The 26,084-nt window shown below is 47.4% G+C and overlaps 1 protein-coding gene across 4 annotated transcripts in view; it reads right to left on the reverse strand.

Moving 5' to 3' along the window:
- Positions 1-26,084, reverse strand: part of CEP290 (centrosomal protein 290) — a 3,224,991-nt gene that overhangs the window by 2,715,088 nt on the left and 483,819 nt on the right. For all 4 annotated transcript variants that reach the window (XM_069629332.1, XM_069629331.1, XM_069629333.1 and 1 more), the window contains one exon: positions 15,323-15,432. In XM_069629332.1, the coding sequence (XP_069485433.1) occupies positions 15,323-15,432 (110 nt within the window). The remainder of the gene's footprint in view (positions 1-15,322; positions 15,433-26,084) is intronic.

Genomic DNA, 26,084 nt, shown 5'->3' on the forward strand with positions numbered 1-26,084 from the left:
TTTGAACTTCTAAAAGTGTTGGGAACTGTTTTATTTTTATGCCCTGCCTTTTTCTCTCCCTTTAACTAAACTATTGGAGTGCCATCTAGGTTACGCGCTCACATCAGTTTTAACAAATAGTGGTGTTTTAACTCTGACTTGTCTAATAGTTATCAAGGGAGGTGTTTATACTTTACCTGACTGTGTTTTAACTTGCTTTTGATTTAGAGTGCTAGTGTATTTCCTTAAGTGTGTTTTAAATAAATAATTATATACTTTTGATACAAAGCTCTGGTCAGTGTATGTTTGCTCTACTGTGTTTTTAGCCCTATTGTGTATATTCTATATACTGCCCTACTCTTCTTGAGAGAAGTCTGACTGCTCAGCCACAGCTACCAGGTAAATCTGGGTGGTGCAGACTGCTACCAATTGGGTTTACGTTTTACTCCTGCAGTCTTAATCTTTTTGCAGTGTTCACCAAGGGAACTGCACAGGATTCTGCCCAACAGCCACCGCACCCTCTGTCTTCTCTCTCCTCATGACTCCATTTCCAACTCACTTTCCCAGCTACAATGGCTTCCTTTCCATTCCTAACTTAAATTTCACTTCCTTGGTCTGGTCTTTAAATCTCTTCACGACCTTGCTCCTCCTTACCTCTCCTCTCTTCTCTCATTTTACACCCCCTCTCGCTCCCTTCGTTTGGCGATCTCGTCTTACTTTCAGTTCCCCCACCCACTTGTGCCTCTTGTTTCCGATCCTTTCAGCTCCTTGCCCCCTTACACTGGCACTCCCTACCTTTCTCTATCCATTCCTCCCCTTCCTATTCTTCCTTCTGCTCCTCACTGAAATCTCTTTTTCATTCCCCTCCCTGATCCCCCTTCCCCCTCCTCCCTCTCACCCTTCTTTCCCTCTTTCTTGTACCCTTCTCTGTGTTCTCTTCATCCTCCCCTTCTCTTCTAAATCTCCCTTCTTCCTACTACACACTATTCTTTTCCCCCTCCTCCTTTCTCCACCTCACCCTCCTCTCCTCTTCATTCTCATATGTAAAGTGTTCTAAATGCTGATTTTCTGGTTTCTGATGTTTACCGTTATTGCTTCTACTGTTCCATGGCTATTGTATATTTTGTTGTTCATTGTAAAGCGCCTTGGATTCAGGCGCTATATAAAACAATAAATACAAATACATGCAAGGTGTGACCTCTTAGCCCCCCCCCCCCCCCCCGAGTCATATATGGGCACACAGGGTGCGGGAGGCCATTCCAAACCCTGACAGGTTCCAAACTTGGTTTGGAGGCGGGCTTGGAGAGGGTGGGGCAACTTTGGGGATTGGGAACCTTTGTTTCTTCAATAGACCTTGAAGAGTCTCTGGGTATAGGTCCCCTTTCGGTCTTTCACTACCATCAGTAAAAGGGGGTCATAACGGCAGAGAAATTGAGGGAGACGATTCAGAGAGACCTCAGTCCCTTTGAGGAGCTCTAGACAAAAAGAGGGGAACAAAGGGCTTGGTCTCGGCTATGTATGGTGCACTGGTGAACGCTGGGAGGAGGTCAACAGAGAACCTGAGACAGAAGTGGGAAAGGGATATGGGAGTGGACAGACCCTGAACTCTCTGGGAGAATGTGTAAAGGGGCTTCACAGATCTCGATCACAAGCCAGTATAAAGTGCATGCAATCAAACTTCTCCACAGATGGCAATATGACCCAGTTAGGCTCTCAAAGATGTTCCAATCGGCCAGCCTGGGGTGTTTGCGCTTGTGTGGTGAGAGGGCCAACTACTGGCATATGTGGTGGGGCTGTCCCTGTAACAAGGTATTCTGGGATGAAGTCCTGAGCTGGATCAGGGATTTAGATGGGATCCACTGAGATAGTAGGCCACTCCTGATATTATTTGGAATGGAGGAAAATGAAGGAGAATTTACACGATTGACGGGTGTCGCAGCGTTCGTCTTGCTGGCTGCAAGGGCCTGCCTAGTAATACAATGGAAAGGCGACAAAGTACCGGGCAAGAGGGAGTGGGTTACTGTTGGCAAAGTATGTGAATAAGAACTAAAAGCATAGCCTGTAACATAAGCAAAATGAGAGTTCACACAAGACGGTAAAATAGACCCAGAGAGGGCGTAACTCCGCCGGACGATGGACTTTCATAGCTGGATTTTGCCACACAATAGGGTATGCCTTCCATTAAGCGGCCAAAGACATATGCAAACCAACAAGAGGAAAGGAAAGACTCTCTCTGCTTGCCACTATTGTCACTCAAGTTGATTACGATATTTTCTTTTTTAAAAAAACGTATTTATTAAACTGTGAAAGACTTCCAATTAATATAGATTTAAACATGTCCATACGTCCCTTTGCAATTGGCATGGTTACACAAACCGTATCACAACACTGCAGTTTAATTACATGTATTATATCAAACTTAATCTGTGTTGTTCAGCGATCCTTGTAAGAATTCCTGGAACGATTCCCAAATGTTCTTAGGCCTGCAAGACGGGGTGACCAGCAAAATATATGTCTCTTTACATATGTTAATATGAGTCATCTCACTTAACCACATTTCTACATTCGGTGCATACTTGGACTTCAATTTCAACAGAATACATTTCTTCGCAATTAAACATCCTAAGTTAAACAATCGCCTCTTGACTGATGCCTTTCCAATATCCCCAAACAAATATTTAGGGAATTACAACACTGGTGGGATATCTGTACAACTATTGAGAATTTCTGCCACTTCCATCCAAAACCTAGCGACATATGGGCAGGACCAAAACATACGATACGTGTCTGCAATGTCTGCGCCACATTTGAAACAATTGGGGCTAACCGAGGGTGCAAATCTAGACACCTTCTCTAGAGTATAGTGCAACCTGTTGAGCAATTTAAATTGAAACCGGCAATGCCTAGCGTTTAATGAGACCTGCTTCGTGAGTCGGCACCAGCGAGCCCATCTGGCGTCCTCTAAAGGGGCACCCAGTTTCTCCTCCCAGCACACTATGGCCCAGCCGGATGTCACCTGTGTATCCTGGCATTTCTTATATCGCGTGGAAATGAGCCCCCTTGTGTACCCCTCCGCCACAACCAACTCCAGTGGCTGACACGGTTCGGGCTCTTTGGGGTATAATGACCATTTTGACCTAACCGCTGCACTGATTCTGTAATATTGCAGCATTCGTGTAGGACCCCCACCCAGCCTTTCAGTAACAATTGAAATGGTTGCATAAGTGCCCTCAGGGAAGAGGTCCCGCAAAGTCATCTCTACCATGGGATCCCACTCCTCCCTAATGGTTTTATCATAAGTGGGGGGGTTTGGGAGGAGTCCGGGTACCGCCACAGGTGGATAGAGCCCACGTACAGCTCGGAGATCAGTAACCTCATATATTCTGGACCAGGCATTCACCGTGGTACAAACCGGATGGAACATGCATGTGTCCGTATGTTTATTGGCAAGAACTATAGTGCGGAGGCAAGTGGGGGAATCACTGTATCTTTCGAGGTCTGTGTGTACTGGGCGGGCGTGTAGTGTATACCAATGACTGGCAAAATGTGCCTGGGCCATCCCATAATAAAGTTAAAAATCAGGTGCTCCCTTGTCCGTACGGTCTAGTCATCGCCTCCCACTTCATGCGTGGATTATCCGATCCCCAGCAAAAGCCTATAACCATAGACCGAAGTTTATCAAAAAAAAGCCCTTACCGGCCACACAGGAATATTAACTAAATAGTAAAGTAATTTGGGGACCACAACCATTTTCAGCAGGGAGAGTCTGCCATATAATGACATCGGCAGTTTGGCCCACAGCTTCAGCTTGTCAGAGAGAGTGTGTAAATATTTCCAGTGGTTCTCGGACAACAGTGTTTGTTGCTGCTGCGAGACAGTGACATCCAGGTATTTCATTCTATCCTGCATCCATCTGAACCCCTGAAGATCTACCGGAGGGGATGTGGCTTCATTCAATAGAAACAGTATTGACTTGGATTCGTTTATTCGGTAACCAGAGAATTTCGTGAATTTGCGTACCTCCTCCAGTATCGGTAGAAGGTTTATTACTGGGTTTCTAATATATAGCAGTGAGTCGTCCGCATTTAACGAGATTATATGCGTGGGACCTGTCATGCGAAGACCGCGATGAATGTGACGAATGCGCAACAGGGCCGCGAGGGGCTCTATAGTGAGGGCAAAGAGCATCGGTGACAGGGGGCTTCGCCGACGGGTGCCTCGAGCGAGTAAAAATATAGGGGATATTATGGACCCTGTCCTAACCCTAGCTTTCGACAAAGAGTAAAGAAGCCTTACCCATTGAATAAAGAAGTCACCTAGTCCCATACGGCAAAGGACCGAAAATAGAAATTGCCATGACACTGAATCAAATGCTTTTTCGGAGTCTAATGAGGCGGCTACGGCTTGTGAGGTTGGGTTCATTTTGGATATAATACCAAAGAGTCTATGCAAGTTATACGCCGTCATGCGGCCGGGGATGAACCCAGATTGGTCTGGATGCACAAGGTCCTACATATGTGGAAGTACTCTAGCCGCTAATAGTTTAGCTAGGATTTTGGCATCAGAGTTTATTAGAGAGAGCGGCTGATAGGATCCTATCTCTTCAGGGGGCCTATTTGGTTTCAGCAAAACTGTAATTAATGTTTCCGACATCAATGGGGGGAGTGTGCCGAACTGCAAGGTTTCCTCCCAGGTGCTGAGCAGATGTGGGGCCAAGACCGTACTCAGCTCCTTATACAACTCAATCCCGAACCCATCAGGGCCGGGAGCCTTGCCGGATGGAAGCGATTTGATGGGAGTCCTCTATCTTCTTAATAGTTATAGGAAGATTTAATGCCCGATACGCCTCCTCTCTGAGATTAGGGAGCAGAATTGAGTCAAGATAGCGCTCAAGCTCCTCGAGGGAACAACTGTCTGAATTTGAGTAGAGCGTTTTATAGAACTCGCAAAATTCAGCATTCACCGGCTCAGTGGAATTGAAAATATCGCCCGACGCACTGAGAATCGCAGTAATATGCAACATGCTAGGTTCCCCCCGGATTGCTGTGCCAGATGTCGACCCGGCCCATCCGCCTCTCCATACCTCCTGGCCTGAACAGGATGATACAGCAGCCGGACTTCCTGTTCCGCCAGCTCCTGGAATTTCAATAGATTCCCTTTAATACAGCCCAATAATGATCTATCGCATGTGTGCGAATATTCGTCCTCAAGCCTTTTTAGTTCAACCTCCACTTCAGTAAGGTCCTTTCTAGTCTCGCGTAACAACCCGGAGGCATTGGAAATGATCTCCCCCTGACCCACACCTTAAAGGCCTCCCATATCGTACCTGTCCGGGAGACTGATGTTTTATTTCTAAAGAAAAAGTCAGCCGATTCATTGTGTAATCTCTCTAGGAATACTGGATCTGACAGACAGCTGGGGGGCATATGCCAAAGAGGGCAAGGGATAGCCTGGGCAAACCAATCAAGCAATAATGTAATGGGGGAGTGATCTGATAGAGTTTGTGGATAAATCGCAGAGTCCTGCACCCTCGGGGCAAGTGTGGATGATATGAGCCACAAATCAATTCTAGAATGTGCATCATGCACTGTGGAGTAATATGAATATTCGCGTTTGGTCGGATTACGACAGCGCCAAGAGTCTATAAGCTCTAAATGGACATCACATGAATCAACATCTGACCCGCTGCAGTGAGCTCCCTTTGCATGTCCCTGGAATGATCCAGGGCGCAATCAAGTATAAGGTTAAAATCACCCCCCGCATATAATGTGTAACGAGTAGGTTAAATATCATGCCAAAGAATTGGGGGTCATCCACATTAGGGCTATAAGTGTTGACAAGTACCAAGTTGACTGCGAGTAGTGAGCCCCACATTAATATAAACCTCCCCAACCGATCGATGCAACGTTTAAGTTCCTGAAACTGTACAGAGCGGTGTACAAGAGTGACTACCCCCCCCCCCGTGATTGCGAGGAGTAACTGGTGTAATATCGCTGCCTACCCCAGGATTTAGCAAACTGCTCATTTGTGGGCCCCAATGCATGCGTCTCTTGTAGCATCACAATCTTGGGGGAACATATATTGATATACGCTGACACCGTGCAGGCCTTAATGGGATGGTTAATACCACGCACATTCCAGGAAAAAAAATGAAGACTAGCATTCATTCCACTTCTGGACAACATTAGTTAAGCACTGTGTTTGCAGACCATTTAGCAAGGACCTGACGAGAGGTCTTCACATAGTTTAAACTTTAAGGGGAACATAACCAACACAGTCTAAACAGCCTGGTGGGACAAAACCACCCATCAAAACCTCCCCACCCAAACAGCCACTCCCTGCCCTCATCATCTTCCCCAACTTGACTATGAAAAACCCCTTTAACACAGAGTACATCAGACCCTATGGGGTGGACTGTGAGCTTGTCACAGGTCTCAGACGGCAGCCAGTGCGAGTGGAGCAGCCCCCGTATAAGACAGGGTTATACCCAAACAAAACACCAATTCTAATAGAATCCAAAGCACCAGCGTCAGTGATTGCCCATTATATCGGGTGCATCCGCACCCGGGGGGGCGGGGGGGGGACCTCACAGAGCCTCCCGGATCTCTCCTAGAAATATTAGCTTCAATTTATGACGTCGCCTCATCTGAGTCCTCAAAAAAATGAGCTCTGCCTCTATGCTGTATGCGTAGGCATACTGCACCTGACGCACACGCGTCTTAACGGAGTCAAAAGACTTACGCTTGGAGAGAACAGCCGTTGCAAAATCAGGGAAAATGTGGAGGTCACTTGATTCAAAGCGCAGTGTGCCACTCTCTCTCGCCAACCGGAGGATAAGGTCACTGTCACGGTAGTTGAGCAATCTTACCACCGTAGTGCGGGGTGGGGCGCCAGGCCTGAGGACTGGAGCAAGAACACGGTGCGCTCGCTCGACCAAGAAATGCTGTGAAAGTTTGGAGGGGTCAAATATGGATTTAAGCAATTTTTCAATGATCTATTCCAGCTGACCTTTACAAGCCGCCTCTGGGATTCCAACAATGCGAATGTTATTACGCCATGAGTGCGATTCAAGGTCATCGCACCTGCTACGTACCCTGCCAAATTCCTGTTGAAGATGTGCAATCTTATGGCCACGTTTCACAATTTGGTCCTCCGTCTCCCCAACCCTAGACTCAATCTCGGTAATACGAGCACCCTCCTTTTCCAATTTCGATTTTAAAGAGCCAATAGTAGATACAATGTCATCCTTAGGTTCACTGCAAGAAAGCCATTCTGCACCATAGCCAGTAAATGATCCTCCCTGGACATGGTGCTCGAAGGGGTCGGCCCCTCTGCCGTGGGGTCCAAGCCCTCCGTGGGGGACTTGGTCGGGGTACTGGTGTACCTGTCCATGGAGCCCCTCTTCTTGGAAGCAGCACCCTTTATCATGACTGCAAGGATGGTATCAACAAACAGAGCACAAAAGTGAAGAATCAAGGAGCCCGGTAGGGAGCAGCTAGTGTCCACACCTCACCCGGCCGCGGCCAATGCGTAATATACACCAGCCGCAAGCGCACCGCAGACCGCAGCTCCCCGCAGGATAATATGGAATCGTCGGGTTCTGCCCAGTAAAGCTGCAGTATCCCGGGAGGTAGTTACATCAGGGTGGGAAACAGAGGAATGTGCTCTGTGACAGGGTGATAATGGGCGGGCAATGGGGCCCAGCAGCAACGCAGGCGTCCCAGGGCCTATAATAGTGCACCCCAGGGTCCAGACGCGAGCACGGCAGGGGGGCCAATCACAGTTTGCTATCCCCTGGTCCAATCCGCCATACGATCCGCGCACTACTCCCCGCTGGGCACTGCCGCTGCAGCCCCAAAGGCCACCACAGGCAGGGGCGCAGGCCGCGCAGTTAGATCGGCACCGTCACCCCAATTGAGCCACACAAGCCACCTATAGGACTGTGGCCGAGGGAGCAAGCCGGGCAGCACTGCAACAGCGGCGGGAGTAGCCCCACTCCACCAGCCCACCACCAGCCCCAGCACCTCCAGTCACCAATCTCCCGCCACAGGGTGGGAATCCAACCTCCCAAGGAGTCCAAGTTCTAAACAGGAGAGCGGGGGAATCCGAGGATCTGTGCACAATCCAGGCCTCAAGGTTCTCACCTCAGCCAGTGTATGTCCAATAGCAGGAGCAGCAAAGCCCAGCACCGAGCCGGTGGCGGCAGCCCAGAGTGTCCAGATCAGTCCCAGAGGTATCGCTGGAATGTCCACAACTGCCAGATCTACGGAGGCAGGATTTGAAGCAGCAGAGGCAGAAATGCCGTAGGACCGCGCCGTGCAGGGACAAGTCAGGGGAGAGGCAGCTCCACTGCACAGCCCGCCAAGCGAGGCAGCATCAACGAGCAGCAAGAGGCACACCAGCAGTCCACGGAGCGCAGCAGGTCCCAGTCCGCTCTCCCAGGACAAGCGGCGCAGTGCACTGGCTCCGCCGCCCTCCTCCAAATACGTTGCTCGTGTCAGCCGGCAGCCCCAAGCACAAGTACATGCGAACGGGGCTCCTCAGTGGCGCACATCCAGGCTGGTCACAGGTACCATGGCTCCGGCCACCCAACAGATCCGTGACACGGGCACTACACGGGAAAGCAGTGAGGCACCCCCTCTCTAACGACCAGCCAGGGCGAAGCGACCGCGCGGCTCGCACAGTCGCTGCGAACTCGGCACTGAGGCACCGATTTCTTCCAGGATTTCAGCCACAGGCACCAGAATGTTTGCAAGCTGTGGGGATGTCCACTGGCAGCATCAAGAAAGGGTATTACCGGATTGATTTACCAAACAGATTTTCAGAGGCTGGAGCTACGCACTCAGGCGGCCATCTTCGTCACGGCTCAACAGCCCCCTCCCTCCCCCGATTACGATATTTTCTAAAAGAGGTCCCTGGTTAAGGGTGGTGGGGAGGTTTTGTGGAGTGATGGACTGGGGATGACAAAAGGGGGAGGGGGGAATAAGGTACCTCCGAGTGGATGTAACAGTACTTATCTGCATGTCGATGTTTTTGTTGTCTTAAACTGCAACAAAAAAAAAAAAAGAAGAAAAAAAAGAAAACAAAAAAGAAATTCCCTCCCCATAGCCAGTGGCCGCCTCTATACGGAGATAGTATAGGGTATAGTGAGCAATAGAACACTGCTGCGTTCTGATTAGGAACATATGTGTTTATTATGCAAAACCCTTTACCGTCTATTTATCCATGTAGTAGTATAAACCTCTCCTCCGAGTCAGAGTGTGTGTGTGTGTGTGTAATATCCGGTGCTCAGTCCACGGGGCAATCCATAGGAGTACCCCCTTTGCATAATTGCAGTATGTGGAGCCGTACCCGTTACCCCCCCCACTTGCTTAATATATGCGATTGTCAGGTGGGTTTCTTGAAGCAGTGCAATATGGATGGCTTTCCTGCGCAAGTAAGTCATTACTCTCATCCTTTTAATGTAGCTATTTAGGCCACATAAATTCCACGTGACAATTTTCAGAGTATTTGCCATTTGGTGTGGGTTATTTGCACTATGTCTCTGTTGCCGGGTGTTGGGTTTTTCGGACTGTGGTTCCGCGCCACCTTGGGGCGCATTCAATTGCTCTTGTGCTCTGCTTTGGTCTCTCGGCTTTCCTTAGTTTTGATACTGCACTCCTTTTTCTGGACTTGTGGTTTGCCCTGACGTGCTGCAACTATCTTTTTAGGTTTCCTTTCGGTCAGCGACCTATGGTGTTTTTGCAACTTGCTGCTTCACTTGCCATTTCGTTCACAGGTTGACCACGCTTGTGACTTTAACAACCTAACTGTAACATAATGTTTAACTAGGTGCCCACTGGCATAATTCTGTGGAGGTGTCTCCAACATTTCCCGTTGGGTTTCGGGAGGTCGGTGGGAGAGTACTCCAGGGTACTCTTAGTCCATGGGTGTGGGGCGTAGTGCCCCGGCCTGTTGTGAGAGGGGGTTGGGACAGGGAAGAGTGCATGCCTTGGGATCACTACCGCAAGCTAGGTTGGAGCTTGATGGGAACACGGTAGTCTGGTGGCATGGAGATCCTGCTTACATTTTCCCAATTTCGTTGTGCTTGCGGCGTCTCAAAAAACTGATTTTCCTTTGAATAATATTTTTAATTTTGCGGGATAAAGAAGCATTTATTTAATTCCTTTGAGCCTGAGCCTTTCCTTGGTGGGTACCTTTCCTTGGTGGGTACAAATTGTGCTCGCCTTCTTTCGACCTGTATTGTGTAGTCTGGATATATTGCCAGGGTTGCTGAGACTTCTGATCTCCCCACCAGATCTAGAGAAAGCCAGGACTTTTTCTTTGTTACAATATTTAAGAATTTTTGCAATGATCGGCCTTGGAGGGGCTCGTGGAGGAGGTTTTCTTATGAGGGCACGGTGGGCTCGTTCTACTGTGAACCCCTGCGACAGAGCTCCAGGTGCTATCTCCTGGAGGAACAGATTTTCGATATAATCCGTAGGGTCTCTCCCTTAGGCAGGCCTAGTATTCTAATGTTGCTCCTCTGCGCTCTTCCTTCGTCTTCTGCCCTTTCATGTAGCATTCTAAGTTGGTTTGTCAGTTCCTGTACTGTTTCTTTTAGTTCCTTAGTCGTAGACATGTCCTCCAGCTTTTGTTCTGTTTCCCCTGCTCTACAGGCAAGGTTGCGCACATCGTGGCATAGAAGGCTCACGTCACATTTAATCTCCCCAATATGAGTTTCCATGGAGGGCGCATAGCTGCAATTGCTTCTAGTATCTTTTTTTCCATCAGGATTTGTTGAGTGTCTGGATCGGTGTGCCCTTGCCATTCTCCTTGATGTATGGGGTCCGTCCTTGATTCACTTTTCTTGGTGTAGGTATCCATTGTTGCTCGTTTTGGCTGTGTCGCCATTTTCCTTCTCCCTTTTGGCATTTGGGGTGGTTGGCTGTACACTCGGATTCTGGTGACTCTTCGGATTGCTGCTATTGCAGTTACTGTATTACCTAATAAGAGGTTAGCTTCAGCGTCAGTTTCTTGAGGGGTCGTATTCCCGGCTTTGTTCACTCATGTACTGGTTACGTGCTCTAGTATCCTGGTGACAATATTCCTGCTCTTCCCGTGTTGTAGGGAGTGTCTGGCTCCTATGACCTTGTTTGCAGTTTCAGTTGCTTAACTCGCTTTTGAGCGTCTTATTAGGTTTAGTGCTTTTTTATACTGTTCAGCGCTTGTGCAGACTGCTTATGCGGTGCAGATGTCCTGTGCTGCTGTGCAGTCTTTTCTGGTTTTTGGTGTTGCCCTTGGGGTCTTCCGAGTAGGCACTTCCTCCTGGTTTACAGTATGTTGTGGTCCATCACACGTGTGGTGTATCTACTAACCTCACAATAATCTAAGGTGTGCAGAAATCCAGGGTTCTAACTCATTGCCCTTTCACCTGTCCCCAGCTTAGTCGTGTCTCTCGGTTCTCTCGTCAGGTGTTTTCTCTTCACCCTTGGGTCCCCCTCAAACGGGTGTTAGGCAGAAACCTGTGCAGTTCCCTTAGGGACCACTGCAAAAAGTTTAAGACTACAGGTGTTAGCAGTAAACCCAATTGGTAGCAGTCTGTACCACCCAGATTTACCTGGTAGCTGTGGCTGAGCAGTCAGACATCTCTCAAGAAGAGTTATGCAGTATATAGAGTATACACAATAGGGCTAAAAATACAGTAGCACAAGCAAACACTGACCAAAGCTTTGGTATTAAAAGTATATAATTATTTATTTAAAAACACACTTGTAAAAATACACTGGCACTAATATGTCAAGCAAGTTAAACACATTCACTGGAAATATATACACCTCCCTAATTAATTATTTGACAAGTCTAGGTTAAGACACCACTTATTTAGCAAAACAGAGGTGAGCGCGTAACCATAGATGGCACTCCAATAATTGGTTAGGAAAGGGAGAGAAAAGGCAGAATAGGAAAATCACACAGTACCAACACTTTTTAAGAAACCACAGCAAGTCAAGAAAAGCAGGGTCTACTGTAGAGCAAAAAGTTCATAGGCCAGGCCCACTCTTGGAGAGAGCAAGGCGAAATGTGCCCAAGATCACACAGTGGAAATGCACTCAAAGTCTTTGCAGGAACGTCAAAACGAGGTTGGGTCAAGTTAGAAAGGTAATGTTAACAGGTCCGAGGTCACCCCAGGATAGAGAGTCAAGGATTTACAGGACACCTTGGACAGTCTGTTGCAAGGGAGACCAGGCGGGACACAGTACCTGAAATGGTCAGAAAGCTCCAGCAGGGGCAGTTGTTCCTGGCAGCGGGTGCAAGTCGGGGCTTCGTCCAGGGGAAGAGAAGATCTCGACGTGGAGGAAAGCTGCTTAGTCGTTGCACTGCCAGGGAAGAAACCAGCCGCGGAGTTTCCTGGTTAAAAGGTACTACCATTTTATTTGCGGTAGTGGTGAAGCGTGGCTATCCGGCCACCGGGGTGCTTGGCACGGGTGATTCGACCACGAGACGATCCAGGAAGGCGAAAAAGGCGAACTGATTGGTCCAACCAGCTCAAAGGGAAGAAGACTCTCCTGGAAGAAGATCTTCTCTGTCGTCGGGAAAGAGGTGAGTTTCGTACAGCAGGGCTCTACCGGTGGTGTTGTCGTCGTAGATGGCTCAGCTTCTCCCCTCTTCAGATTCTTTAGGTCCTGTGGCGACTTCTCAAGTTCCAGTCCCCAAAGCCCTGCTTTTATGCAGAAAACCCCCATTCATCAGCCTAGCTGTCAATCAAACATGCTAAGTGGTGAGCCGGGCGGCTCCCCACTGGGCCAATCACATAAGAGTGCGACTTGAGTTGCTGAGGCAACTCAGTCCAGGGTGCCTATTCCCCCCCCCCCTCCCACACATCCTGTAGACCCAGACAGAGTGGCACCACTTTTGGAGGCTTCTGTGCAGAAGCCCGCCAAAAGTGGAACATAGGGCTCGACTTGGGTTGGAGTTTCAGAGGCGAACACAAACGCCATTTTAAAACCGAGTTCTGGCAAAAAGACCCAACTGGGGAATACATATTAAATAAATAACCCGGCGGTATCTTTAACATTGCACCAAAAAGTGGTGCGTTTAAAATGAATGGGAAAATCCCATAAGAAATATTCCGGTGGAATATTTCGCGTGGTATCCACTGCCGCCAGCCAGAAACTCGACAAGGGGGATTGGATAGTGCCCCCTTGGAAAACAGACCCAGGGGCAATCGAATTACCCCTACCAGTACTTCCACGATATGATGGCTTGTACTGGTTCTGTTCACAATTTGAGACTAGTAAAGTCAATGGTGACTTTACATGCCCTGGGAGTCAGTAGACAGTCCCAGGGTATGGAGTCTATGTTTGGTGGTCACTATGACACCCCTGTGTTACTGCACTGAGGGTGCTGTGTAACACACATACCAAAAACACATGAAGCCCTATGGAGTAAAGGACCCCATAGCCCATAAAACACATTACAAAGTCAAAGAACATTCTCAAATCATACCTAAGAGTGGGAGAAAAAGAGTCTAACTCTACGCAGGAGAAAAAAATTCCAAAAAATTCCAAGACTCACTTGGTTTGGGAAATTAGCCTTAACAGAGAATTCTCCCTCACACCGGGCTACGAACCTTCTTTTGCAACGTTGCCTCCCTGAGTCAGGTTCACGACGGCCTTTCACGCTCAATATTTTCACCTGTAGTATTCATGAGTCTCAATGTCTTTTTAAACAACCTTTCACTGTGGACATCCGGCAGCCGGGTTCACTCTTGTAAACGCAATGTTTACTGGTTATTGTGCTTCACCCTGCTTTACATGTATCCCTCAGCCGGGTTCACATTTGCCAGCTACCCAATTCACTTTGCTTTATCACAAATAGGGGATTGACTTCCCTTTTCATTTACGACAGCCTCCCTCGATCGTGCTCAGACCATTAATTCACTGTGAACATCCCTCAGTTGGGTTCATGCATATCCTCACAAAGTTCACGGGTATCTCATTTCTCTCAGCCTTCCTCTTGGTTACGGGTCAAAGACTTTCGTTTGTAAAAGGGGTTTTACTCCACCCTTGTATGACCACTTTGACCTCTTACATCGGCTCTCCTAGGGCCTCCCGGTATCTGTAGTTTTCACAAAACAAAAAGGGACCAACCAGAGTCTTTCTAATAAGCGCCCACATGGCACTGGACCAATCTGCAGCTGGTATTTCCCTGGGTCTCAAAAGTTCAGTAACACAAACAAGTTCTTTGTTAACAAGTTATTTCAGTTCATATCATGTTGCCGTTTGGAACCTTCGCTCAACACAGCTCGGTCCATTATCGGTTCTCCCAAACACCCCCCCCCCCCCTGACTCATTCGCTGTGCTGAACTCCTTCGTGTTTCTGGTCTCTGGAGTAAAGGACGGTACCACGGTAGCAAGCACCTCTCTCCGCCTTTGTTATCAGTGTGATAGGGCCCCCTGCACCGTTGACATCTGTTACACCACCCGCTAGCTGCTGTTCCCGGTCTTATAATTCCTTTTACGGAGGCTTTGCAGGTCTGGGTCGAAAAGGGAAAAGGCACTTCCCTCCTTGTCGTCCTTTCAGATCTCTCCGCCTTCCTCCTCCTCTTGAACTGCCGTCCAGGAACAATCGCCTCCTTATGCATTTTGCCTTGCGCGTAGTGTGCTCTCGTGCTTAACCGTTTGTTCCTGTGGGGTAGGGAAAGGGCCGTCAGGTGTGTGTAGTTGTCAATTGCCTGACTCTGCCTGACCCTTGTGTTGGGACATGTCAGGTAAACGGCTCTGGTGTTAGTCTGTTGTCTTTCATGGTTCAAGAAAGTGTTTATGTCGGAAATGGGGGTTAGAACTTCGGAATATCCTACAGGGTAGGATTGGGAAAAGGTGTTATAAGGAAGGGGGTACCACGTCTCACCTGTCGGTGTCCCACACTTCTACTCCCCGAGGAACCCTCATCCAGGTTATCCTCCTGCACTGGTCCACCCCCAGGAACTGGATCCAATAGTGATGGCTGTGTCCTGGCCACCGGGATGACAGATCCCCGGGGGCTAGTCAGTGAGACACCATCAGGTTTCTCACATTGACGACCTGGTGATTCAAAGAAGCGTGACATTTGCTATGACTCTTTGCTTTGCCTAGCTTCTATCCTGCAATGTTTGCCTGTTAATGAATGCAGCACCTAGTAATTTATTTTGTGTCGTGTAAAATGAACTTTTCTACCATTAGAAACCTTCCTAAATGTATATCGATCAATTCCCCAATAGTGGGACATATTCTATAGATTCTGAATCTCAAGCGGTTAACATCAGTACTTGAACCGTATTAGATCATTGAGCAATATCAGTATCAATTCAACTTGATATACTTACCCTTTCTTTTGGTGTCTCAACATGTGTGGGGCAGGCTACTACTACAGTTCTGTGCCTTGTTTTTTCAACAGCTATGTTATCATCCAGCTGAAGAACATCTGCAGTCAGTCCTAGTCAGAAAAACAAATTTGAAGATGTAGATAAAGCATTGCACTTCACTTTGTATCAAAGTGTTTACTAGAAGACTGACAACATGTGATGCAGTAGTTGCTATGGTACACATTAGTAGTCAAGTGAAGAACCCATTATACAATATGAAAGTATTGGTCTTTTGGGGTCAGATCTTCTTTTAATCTATCTGAGAAATCACAACTTGGTAGGCACAAAACCAAGTCAAATCAGTGAAACCTTTCAGTATAAAATAGTTATCATAAGGGTTGATGTTAACCAATTTGTAATGCCACCCATTAATCATAAACGTTACTAACCTGCAATGGTTGAGCACCATCATGTATGACTATCTTGGAAAAAATAATCAGAATTTGTGAAGGGTGATATCTTGCAGCATTTAAGGATGCCAGTCTCTAGTTCTTCATATTTGTGTGCATCTCTGTGATGAACATCGACCCATTTTCTGCTGCAGAGGAGGATGGGTGTATTTTGTAGGGGATCAAGTCACTTGAAATGGTGAAATATTATTACAGGTAATTCACGTTTCCTTCTCCATCACAGGGTCTTCATAAAAAGTCACAACAATATCCAGTTAATTTTCCAGCTGGAGGTGCCTTCAACCTAAGGTTTTCCTTGATGCATCAGTCAGTGAATCTTATTTGGGAAACCTTTGCCTCAACGTGCCCCGCACCAGATATGACGTTGTGGCCATAATATATAGCAGCACTGCCCCCCTGACCTCAGTTCCATTTTCCCTGGCACTCTGAAGCTGAGAGAGCATAGAACCGATGGTGCACTAGCTTCCCGCAAAGAAGGACAGGTAGGGAGGGCGATGAGGAATCTGTGGGAAGAACATCCATCAGAAAGAAAGTTACTGAGCAGCAAGTAATTCTAATGGATTCTTTCCTTCCAGTAATTCCTCATCTATGATAGACTCCCAAAGCAGTAGGTAATCTGGAGCAGTGAGGAAGCAAGGACACCACCCAATCCAGAAAAAACTGGCCTACAAAACCAGGCATCCTGGCCTGTAAGGGAATCCAAGCAGTAAAGCTTTGCAGACTCCCACATTGCCGCAAATATCCAGGACAGCGACTCCACTCTGCAAAGCAGAGGTGGCAGCCTCTCCTCTAGTAGAAGGGGCTCGGACACCCTCAGGCACATGCTTCCCAGCCAGATAGCGTTCCGAGATGCAGAAAATGATCCACCTGGACAGGGTCCGTAGCCCTGCGAGCACAGGCACCACCGTAACCAGTGAAAAGCTGGTCATCTTTCCTTGCCTCTCTAGTCTGAGAGGAGTAGAACTTAAGGCCCTGCACCTGGTCCAGCTGATGGAATTGTTCATCTGCGTTGTGAGGGTGAGGAAAAAATACAGAAAGATGGATCTTGTGAGAGATGGAAATCGGAGACCACATTCGGCATAAAGGAGGTTCTCACCTTCTCTTTGGAAAAAAAACAAATAGGGAGGTAAAAAAGACAATGCCTGGAGCTCACTCACCCATCTCGCAGCAGTGATGGTGAAGAGAGGGTTCCTGGAATGCCCTTCTTGACCCCCATAAGCATGACAGCCCTCAGAGTCGGAGATGCAAGAAGCCAGTCCCTGTTTGGACAGACCCAGGGAGGCCAGTGACAAATACATATGTGCACAGATATTCTCTCAGACAACCATTCAAACCCTATCCTTCTAACGGCATTATGGATACAGGTGCTGCAACACTGATCATGGGTCCAACAGCCCCAAAGGACATGATTGAATAACTATAAATATCCTGCGGTGCTGATGTCATTAGTGACACCACAACATAGTACCGTTAGTCATGAAGCAAACTCGCTCCCATGCACGAAGTTACACGGATAAACATGTGCACACACAAAGAACACGCTTACAGAGTTTTGTAGAGGACAAATAGATACTGTCAAAAGCATTTATCATTTTCTCATTAGCCAAAAGCAGAAACGCAGGATGCAAGGGAAGAAGAAGAGATGCAGAGCAAGCTTGCAGACGCTTATTGCAATTAAACATATGGAACTACATGAGCGTATTAGGAATCTGGAAGGACCAGGATACATATGAATAATACAGCAAAATATACATATTGCAATTATAGCATAATCATAATAGAATTACATGAAGCCAGAGGCATCAATCAGGCTGAACGAAGGCTGAACGAAGGCTGAACGAAGCACCAAGCCAAGGCTCACAGCTCACAGTCGAATTATAGCATAATCATAATCAATGTTCCCTCTAGTTATTTGTCTCTATGTGCGGAACTGGTTGGCTTTGTGCGCACATCATTTTCCATGTGCACAACTGACTAATGAGGTAAGCCACTTTGTGAGCATGTGTATTTAGTGAATTACTGTTTAAGAAGAGACTTTTTTCCAAACGCATAGACTAAAATAAAATATGGCATGCGATTATACAGAAAACTCATCAACCAGTCCAAGACTTCAACATCTGCCACAGGATCTCGTAATCTCGTAAATGTTTTATGCAACTGGAAAATCACTCGTGTACTACAAAACACACATTTCTCTTGTCATAACTGGTATGGCTGTCATGAAATTCAGGCAGACAACATTTGCCGATGGATTAATGGCAATTAAATGAAATGTGGCGAAAACATGCCGATAGGAGTTCAAGTGCCACTTTAATGAAATAATTAAAGAGCTAGGCGAACATGTTTCTAATAATTTGTGTAAGGATGATAATTACATCAAAACAACTGTACCTCTGAATATGATGATCAAAATGTAATGTGCCTCTGATTACTATCCACATTACGTTCTCCTGTGGGTAGTTACAACACCAGCCTTCATCAGAGATGCAACTGATTGAGTGCCTTCTTCAGTAACTATGGATGCCTCTTCTGTAATTCTTTATCAGTTAAATAAGATGGAGGGGGATGCTAGAGATGATACACACAGAACACATGGTTATATTGAACAGCCCTCAGCAGCTGAGCATATGAAAGAAAAAGAAGGTGCTGTTGTCTAGACGGGTGCTAGATTTTCCTATCCTTTAGCAAACACGCAACCCGTTTCCTTCAGTGTACTGCCGAAACGTATGACTTGTTTTTTTAAATTTGCTGCTTTGTTCATCGCCCACAAGGAGTGATGACCTGTGCTCTTCCACCCATAACCTTCTCTAGCACCTGTGCTATCCTACAATACTAGTTGATAGAGCACTGTAAAATGTGAGGGATTGTAGCATTAAACACTTGCTGGGATATTTTCAGACCCACAATACTTTGTAAGCAAGGCATATTTAATGCCTCAACATATGTGCATTTTAAGAATTTCATGACTGCATTGCATACAAGATTGTTTGCAGCATACCCCACCCGTATATCAATGTGTAGGATTATGCAGTTCTCAGTGAAACCGTTTTTGTATAGCAGCGATATACCATATAATGTAAGAAGGTCTATGCCTAAAGGAACACTGAACACTTGGAAACTATGCAGGTTGTGTGAAAAGTATTCTCCTGACTGAATATCCGGTGCAGTGATGGACAAGTAATTCCAGGCATAGTCCATACCCATTATCCATTGTAGGCAAAGAAAACGATATTTCAATGTTGCTCTCCACTTATAGGGTAATGTTAGTGATGCTAAAGTAGGAGACACTGAGCATCACATTTGTCTTCTCAAAATCCTTAGAGAGCAAATTAATATTTGAGTTTTATTATGCGTTAAGTTGCAAGGGGGGCGCTTCAAAGCACTTGCGTGACATATGTACAAAGAAGAGGAAGTATGGGATAACGTTACACATCCAACTAGCCTGCTTGCTTACAGTCATCCGATATTTGAGCTTGTAGTCGATTGTATAGTGTGGGTGACACTTTTGGTAAGGCACAATGAGTAACAGAAATTCTGGCGGGTGAACGTTATTCATATTACAACAAACATAAAACAAGTGGATGGAGGTATACGTCCGCTAATCTTTCGCAGAGCAAAGAGAGGAAGAGTCAAGGTAGTCTGGTACTATCCTAATGTGTTCTGGGGCAGAAGTTAGAGTCATAAGGTAAAGGTGTGGTAGAGTCAAGTTTAGGAGTCATGGGTGGCGAGGGAACATTATTTGGTTAATGTGTGCAGGCATATCTTGGTTCGATTCTTCTGTTCATGGAGTCAGTTTTTCATATTCGTTTTTACCCTCTTGTGTGTGTATTTTGCTGTTAGGGATATTAGGTGTTTACGGTCACCCTTGCATAGTAGTATAATGCAAATGAGCAGAATATCAAGACTAGTTGCTTATTTTAAGAGAAAGGTAATTACTCTGGCTTGTGCCTTATTAAATCTTTTTGACTTGGTGAGAAGTGTCTGTGTGCGCTGATAAAAATCTGAGCAGCACCCAGAAGGAAGCTGGGTAAGCGCACATGCGCACAGCTTAGAGGGAACATTGATCATAATGGAATAGGAATGAAGGGGCTCAAACACGCCCACAAGAAACGTCAAATCTAAATTAAAGTCCCACATCGGAACCACAAACTGGCAGGGAGGAAACTGGTTACACAAACTCACAAGAACTGCATCCCAGTGGGGATTTTGAAAAACAAGCCCTATTCCGAGGGCATTGAATACCGAAATAGAGCTGAGGTAACCCTTCGCAGTGCCAATCTGTAGGCCCGCCTCGGCCAAAGATCACAGAAATTCCAACACAGGGGATGGGGATAGCCGACAGGATAAAGGGCCCAGCTTCCTCTGCTGGCTCCAAATCGAACATTTAGACCGTCTGCAGGCATAAATAGATTTCGTAATGGGTCTCTGAACTGAAAGGAGCCCATCAAGGACATCATCTGACAAGTCCCTCTCCTTGTATCTCAGCCTCTGAGTAGCCAAGCATGAAGGTTCAGGTTGCTGAGAGTCAGGTGGAGGACCCGCCCTTCCAAATGGGAGAACAAGTCGACGCTCCTCGGAAGGCACTGAGGGAAGGTAGATGGACATGACCAACAACTCCAGATACCGCGTTCTCTGGGCCCATTCTGGGGCGATCAGGATCATCTTTGTTCCGAACAGGCGCAATCTCCTGAGAACCAGCGGGAACACAAAAAGAGGTCAAAAGTCCACTCGACCGCCAGCGCATCCCCCAAAGTTCCCTGGTGAGGACATTCCCAGGAGCAGAACAACTCACACTTCCTGTTGACACTGGAAGTGAAGAGGTCCATTTGACGAGTTCCGTAACAGGAGAAGATCTACTCCAGAACTTCCTGACAGTGCTCCCACTAGCAGGTGGTGTGGCGAACCGAAGGAGGACTCTGGCAACAATGGGTCATGCTATAGAAGGTTTTATTAGAAGAAAAGGAAAAATGCCTAACGGGCCTTTTCGCCATGAGGGAAATTCCCTGCCTTCTAATACAAACACTAAGGGTGCTCGTCGTAGTCCAAAATAAAGAGTTTGAGTTCAAATTCCTAGTTACCGATTGTCCCTACCACTTTAGAAAATCTAACTTAGAGGGGGGCGCTGTTGTTGAGAGAAAATGGTCACTCTCGTGTGAGCTCCGGCGTGGACCAAGGCCGTAATGCCGACATAACCGCCTGCGATGACCGGTTCCTGACAGAACCTGTACAGAAGGTGTGGCAACATCGGCGGAACAAACTGGGAAAGTTTGGTGTCTGGCAATTGCAAAATTTCAGAGAAAAACCCGAATTAGTACCCACGTGCGGAGGGAAGCGGTGCCTGGGGGACAGCCGAGGAGCGAGAGGAGGAGCGACAACGCGGATACTCGCTGGCAACGGACGGTGCAACAACCAGTTTGGAAAGGCCGTGGGCGCTCCGCTCCTCGTTGAGCGCCCGCGAGTGGCCCCCCTTCAAACCCCCCCTCCGCCCCGGACACTCGGCAGCCTTCAGACTCCTGCGGCCACGGCCCGGAAGGGTGTCACGCGTGAAGCGCACGCGGGAACTGCGGAGCCCCCGGGAGGTGAACTGCAGAAGACCGGACAAACTTGATCAGATAAGTAGGGCGGTCACAACGGGGGGGACGCACAGTGAGCAGTAAGATTTATGTGTACCCCCAGAATGCCGGGAATCCTCCCCTCTTACCCTCCTCCAACAATACCTCTGTGATACGCACGGATCGGATTCATGGACAACTGCGAATAACAGACACAACTCCCTATAAACACGTAACTCGGCACGCTTTGCCAGACGTAAATCAGAGTATCACGCCACAGAACCGTAGCACAGTGAAGGGCACATTGCAGCTCGTATCGCAGACGAATTGACCCCGAGGGAACAATGCCAAAGGGCTTCGGCCCCAAAAAGAGTAAGGGTTCCATTGAGAAGTTCACAACACCACTGCAGAGAGAACCAGGCGTGACGATGGCGGAGAGCACGATCCCACATGAACAACAGATGCCTCCGGCAACGATGATGGAACCCCAAGCCATCTTCCTCGCCATGCAACAGGGCTTTTCGGCCCTCAACGACAAACTAGATGGGATAACGGCAAACGTGGCGGCCATCAAAACACAACTGGATAAAACCACTTCACGCATGACCGAGGCCGAGACGAGAATCTCAGCCACGGAAGACACACTTGAAACCCTGAAGACCATGGTCTCGAAGATGGCGATCGATCTGGGGACTGTGAAGTCCAAATGTGAGGATATAGAAGCGAGGTCAAGACGTAATAATATTCGAATAATTGGAGTTCCAGAAGAAGCGATAAAAGCACCCATGGAAAAGACAGTGGAGGAACTTTTGCGTGCCCTCTTGGGCGATCCAGGGTGGTCACCGATGTTCATTATAGAACGGGCCAGCAGATCCCTTGCCCCGAAGCCAGGAGCCTACCCCCGGCCTATAATTGCCCGAGTGATGAACTACAGGGATAGAGATTTAATTCTGAAAGCGGCAAGAGAAAAGAAAGAATTAAGTTGGGAAGCTAATATAATACGCATCTTTCCAGACTTTACCCTTGCGGTACAACAGGAGAGGAGGAGGTTTACGGGGGTCAAAAAACTGCTACGAGAAAGGCAGATTCAGTACGCTATGTTGTACCCAGTGAGACTCAAAATCCACTTCCAAAACAAGATCCACTTCTTTACGTTCCCAGTGGAAGCTGCAAATTTTGTGGAAACACATATTCCTGCTCCGAATAATCATCCCAGGATAGGGGAGACTTAACTAAACTTGTGATTATGTGAATATGGGCATGTGTCTGCTATGTAAGGTACAACTCCCGAAGCTTTAGCCGCCACCCCCTCCGGGGACGGCCTTTACAGGGGGTACATATGGCTGAAATCACAGGATTTGTGTAATTGTGTTGCCCCCACAGGTTACGATATGCGTGTGAGCAACCAAGTTGAACCTGTCTACCGTTTACCAACCTCAAGATGGCATGGCCTTTGGTACACGCCGCAGGTCCCCCCCCCCCCCCCTGTAGCAGGTAAGGGAGGGTTGGGATCCTATGAACACAGTTGAAGTTGGGGGAACTGTGAGGGTGGGGGGAGGGAACAAGTTGGGAATGTTGGGTTACGGTTATGTTAAGGATGGTAGTAAGATCAAACGCACACAGGTAGTGAACATGATGACAAACAAGCTCCTAATAGAAACATGCTTTTTTACACACATCGATAACTGCTTCATAGGTTATGGCTGGAAATAATGATGAAAGTATCAAAGTACTAAGTTGGAACGTCCGAGGCCTGGGGTCCAGAGTCAAGAAGAGGAAAATCCTGGCATATATCAATAGACTGGGCACTAAGATAATTTTCCTACAGGAAACTCATGTGGGACCTGAACAGGGGGGACAATTAATCCCGAATTAGGGAACGCACCAGTACTTCACAACATACTCTAAACGGGCAAGGGGGACTGCGATTCTAGTACATAAAACCCTCCAGTTTGAATGTATAGAAGCGAAATGTGATCCTGAAGGGAGGTTTGTCCTACTCCATGGTACACTCTGTAATAAGGAGATAGTTCTCCTAAACATATACGGACCAAATGTGGACGACCCAGATTTTTTCTCCCAAATTTTCCGAGAGATTGGCCGCCTACCCCACGGCACAATTGATATGCGGAGGGGACTTTAACACTATCTTAGACGTCCAAACGGACCGCACAGACACAGGCCCGGGCACTGACCAACGCAGCGCAGACTATAACTACATATATGAGAGACCTGGGTCTGAAGGACGCCTGGAAAACATTAAATCCTACTAAGAGGGAATATACATATTACTCAACGGTGCACGACATGCACTCCAGAATAGACTTGTGGCTGGTAGATAATGTAGTCCTTTACTGGGTCCTAGCAGCACAGCATTATCCCAGAACATATTCAGATCACACCCCAATCCAGTTAATATTACGAATTCCAGGCACCGTAGCAGCGCGACCAATGTGGAGATTTAAACTTGCAGCGTTGCATGACTTGGTCTATAGGAACGCCATGGAACAACAAATACAGGAATATTTGGAACTCAATGAAAACTCGGCGCCCAGTCAAGCAATAGTATGGCAAGCATTTAAGGCCTATATAAGGGGAAGCTCAATATCGACGGAAAATGGAATTCTTAAAGACATCAGGGGTAGACTGAACAGATTGGAATCGCATATAGAATCACTGCAATCACAATATGCACAGGCCCCATCAGCTTACCTCAGTTCCGAAATGAAAGCAAAACTAGATGAATACAATGAGGCAGCAGATCAAGAAATCCGATTTTTTGATAAGCCAGTTGCAGCACGCAGATACGTGGAGGGCGAGCGCCCCGGGAGATTACTGGCCAGGACAGTGAAGGGAGAGAGGGGACCAACAATTATACCATGCGTGCAAAGGCCAGATGGTTCGGTTACCACTGACCGAGACAAGATTGAAGAAACGTTTCATACATTTTATAAAAATCTCTATTCCCCGCAATCTGACTCCACAGACGAAGAAATTGATCGATACCTGCCACAAATACCGACAACATTGCTGGCCGATGACACTAGGGAGTCGCTAGAGATGGCAATTACCGAGGCGGAAATGTTAGAGGCGATAAAGGCATTACCCAACGGGAAAGCACCAGGCGCTGACGGACTGGGGGCTGAGTTTTATAAGGAGTTTGTTCCCCTAGTGGTCCCCAGATTAATGGCAGTATGGAGTGAAGCCCTACATAAAGGAGAACTCCCCGAAACCACTAGGGAAGCAGTAATTACACTCTTACTCAAGCCGGGGAAACCCCCTGAGGAGTGTGGGTCATATAGACCATTATTATTAATTAACACCGATGCAAAGATTCTGGCAAAAATACTGGCAACTAGACTAACACCTTTGATGCCGTATATGGTCCACGAAGACCAGGCAGGCTTTGTTAGGGGAAGATCCACTGCAACCAATGTTAGAAGGTGCCATAAAATCCTAGCCACTATATCCCCCGAGGTCCAGGCCGTGGCTGTTTCCTTAGATGTGCATAAGGCCTTCGACACGGTTTCGTGGCCCTTTCTCTTCGGGGTTCTGCGCAACTATGGGTTCGGCCCCAATTTTCTGAAATGGATCAAAATACTGTACACACGCCCACATGCAAAAATAAGAATCAATGGGGTTTTAACAAACAAACTAGAACTGAAGGGGGGGAACGCGACAAGGATGCCCATTGTCGCCATTATTATTCGCATTAATAATTGAACCTTTGGCGGATATCCTCAGGGCACGGTACAGCTCAGCAGGACTCAGACTAGACGGGGAATTACACATTATAACTCTATATGCAGATGACATTCTGCTATATCTAAAAAATCCGGATCGAACCTTGGGCAAGGTACTGGCTGTGGTCAAACGGTTTGGGGAACATTCGGGTCTACGTCTTAATCCTAGCAAATCAGAGATATTCCCACTCACAGAAAATACACTGCAACCACACGACTTATATGGCCTGGTCTGGAGCCCTACTCATATACTTTATTTGGGCGCACATTTTGCTAGAATAGCACAGCTCTCCCGCACACTGAACTATTGCGTACTAACTGAGACCCTATGCGTGAAAATAAAACGCTGGAGCGCCCTCCCCATATCATTGATGGGCAGGATAGCACTGATTAAAAGGATTATATTACCTAAGCTTTTTTATTTGTTCAGCACTATACCTGTCTGGCCGGGCCGCTCTTTATTTACCACACTGACTGGCGCGTGCACCTCGTTTGTGTGGGGAGGACATCCCAGAGTGAGCTGGAAAAAGCTATCTGATACATACTCTAGAGGAGGGTTGATGGCGCCTGACTTGGAGTTGTATTACCTGGCTGCACAGGCACACCACGCCTCCCATTGGGCGACGCAATTCCTCAACCCTGCAACCTCGATGCCCAGTTCTGTAGAGCGCAAAGCGATAACAGCACTCCACAAAATGAGCAGACCTACCCCCAGCGCTATAACACTAAAGAACCAGCGAAGGTGACGACCACTGCATGGGCCAAAATAGCCGATATGTTCGAAACCAATAGACTATACCACCCGAGTATGCCACTCTGGGGAGACCCACAAACACCCTTCAGTGCAGACAGTCAAATCCGATGCATTGGGCATCCAAAGGGATCACCCAGTGGGGACAACTCTTCCCTGACCAGAACTTCATCCAGTGGGCGGACATCAGAGAGGTTGTGGGAAACACAGATAGACAAACAGTACTCCCAAGTGCGATCGGCTGTACAAGAAACATGCCCCACATTC

The sequence above is a fragment of the Ambystoma mexicanum genome, chromosome 12, assembly GCF_040938575.1.
Source record: "Ambystoma mexicanum isolate Mex_15411 chromosome 12, UKY_AmexF1_1, whole genome shotgun sequence".
Taxonomy (NCBI): domain Eukaryota; kingdom Metazoa; phylum Chordata; class Amphibia; order Caudata; family Ambystomatidae; genus Ambystoma; species Ambystoma mexicanum.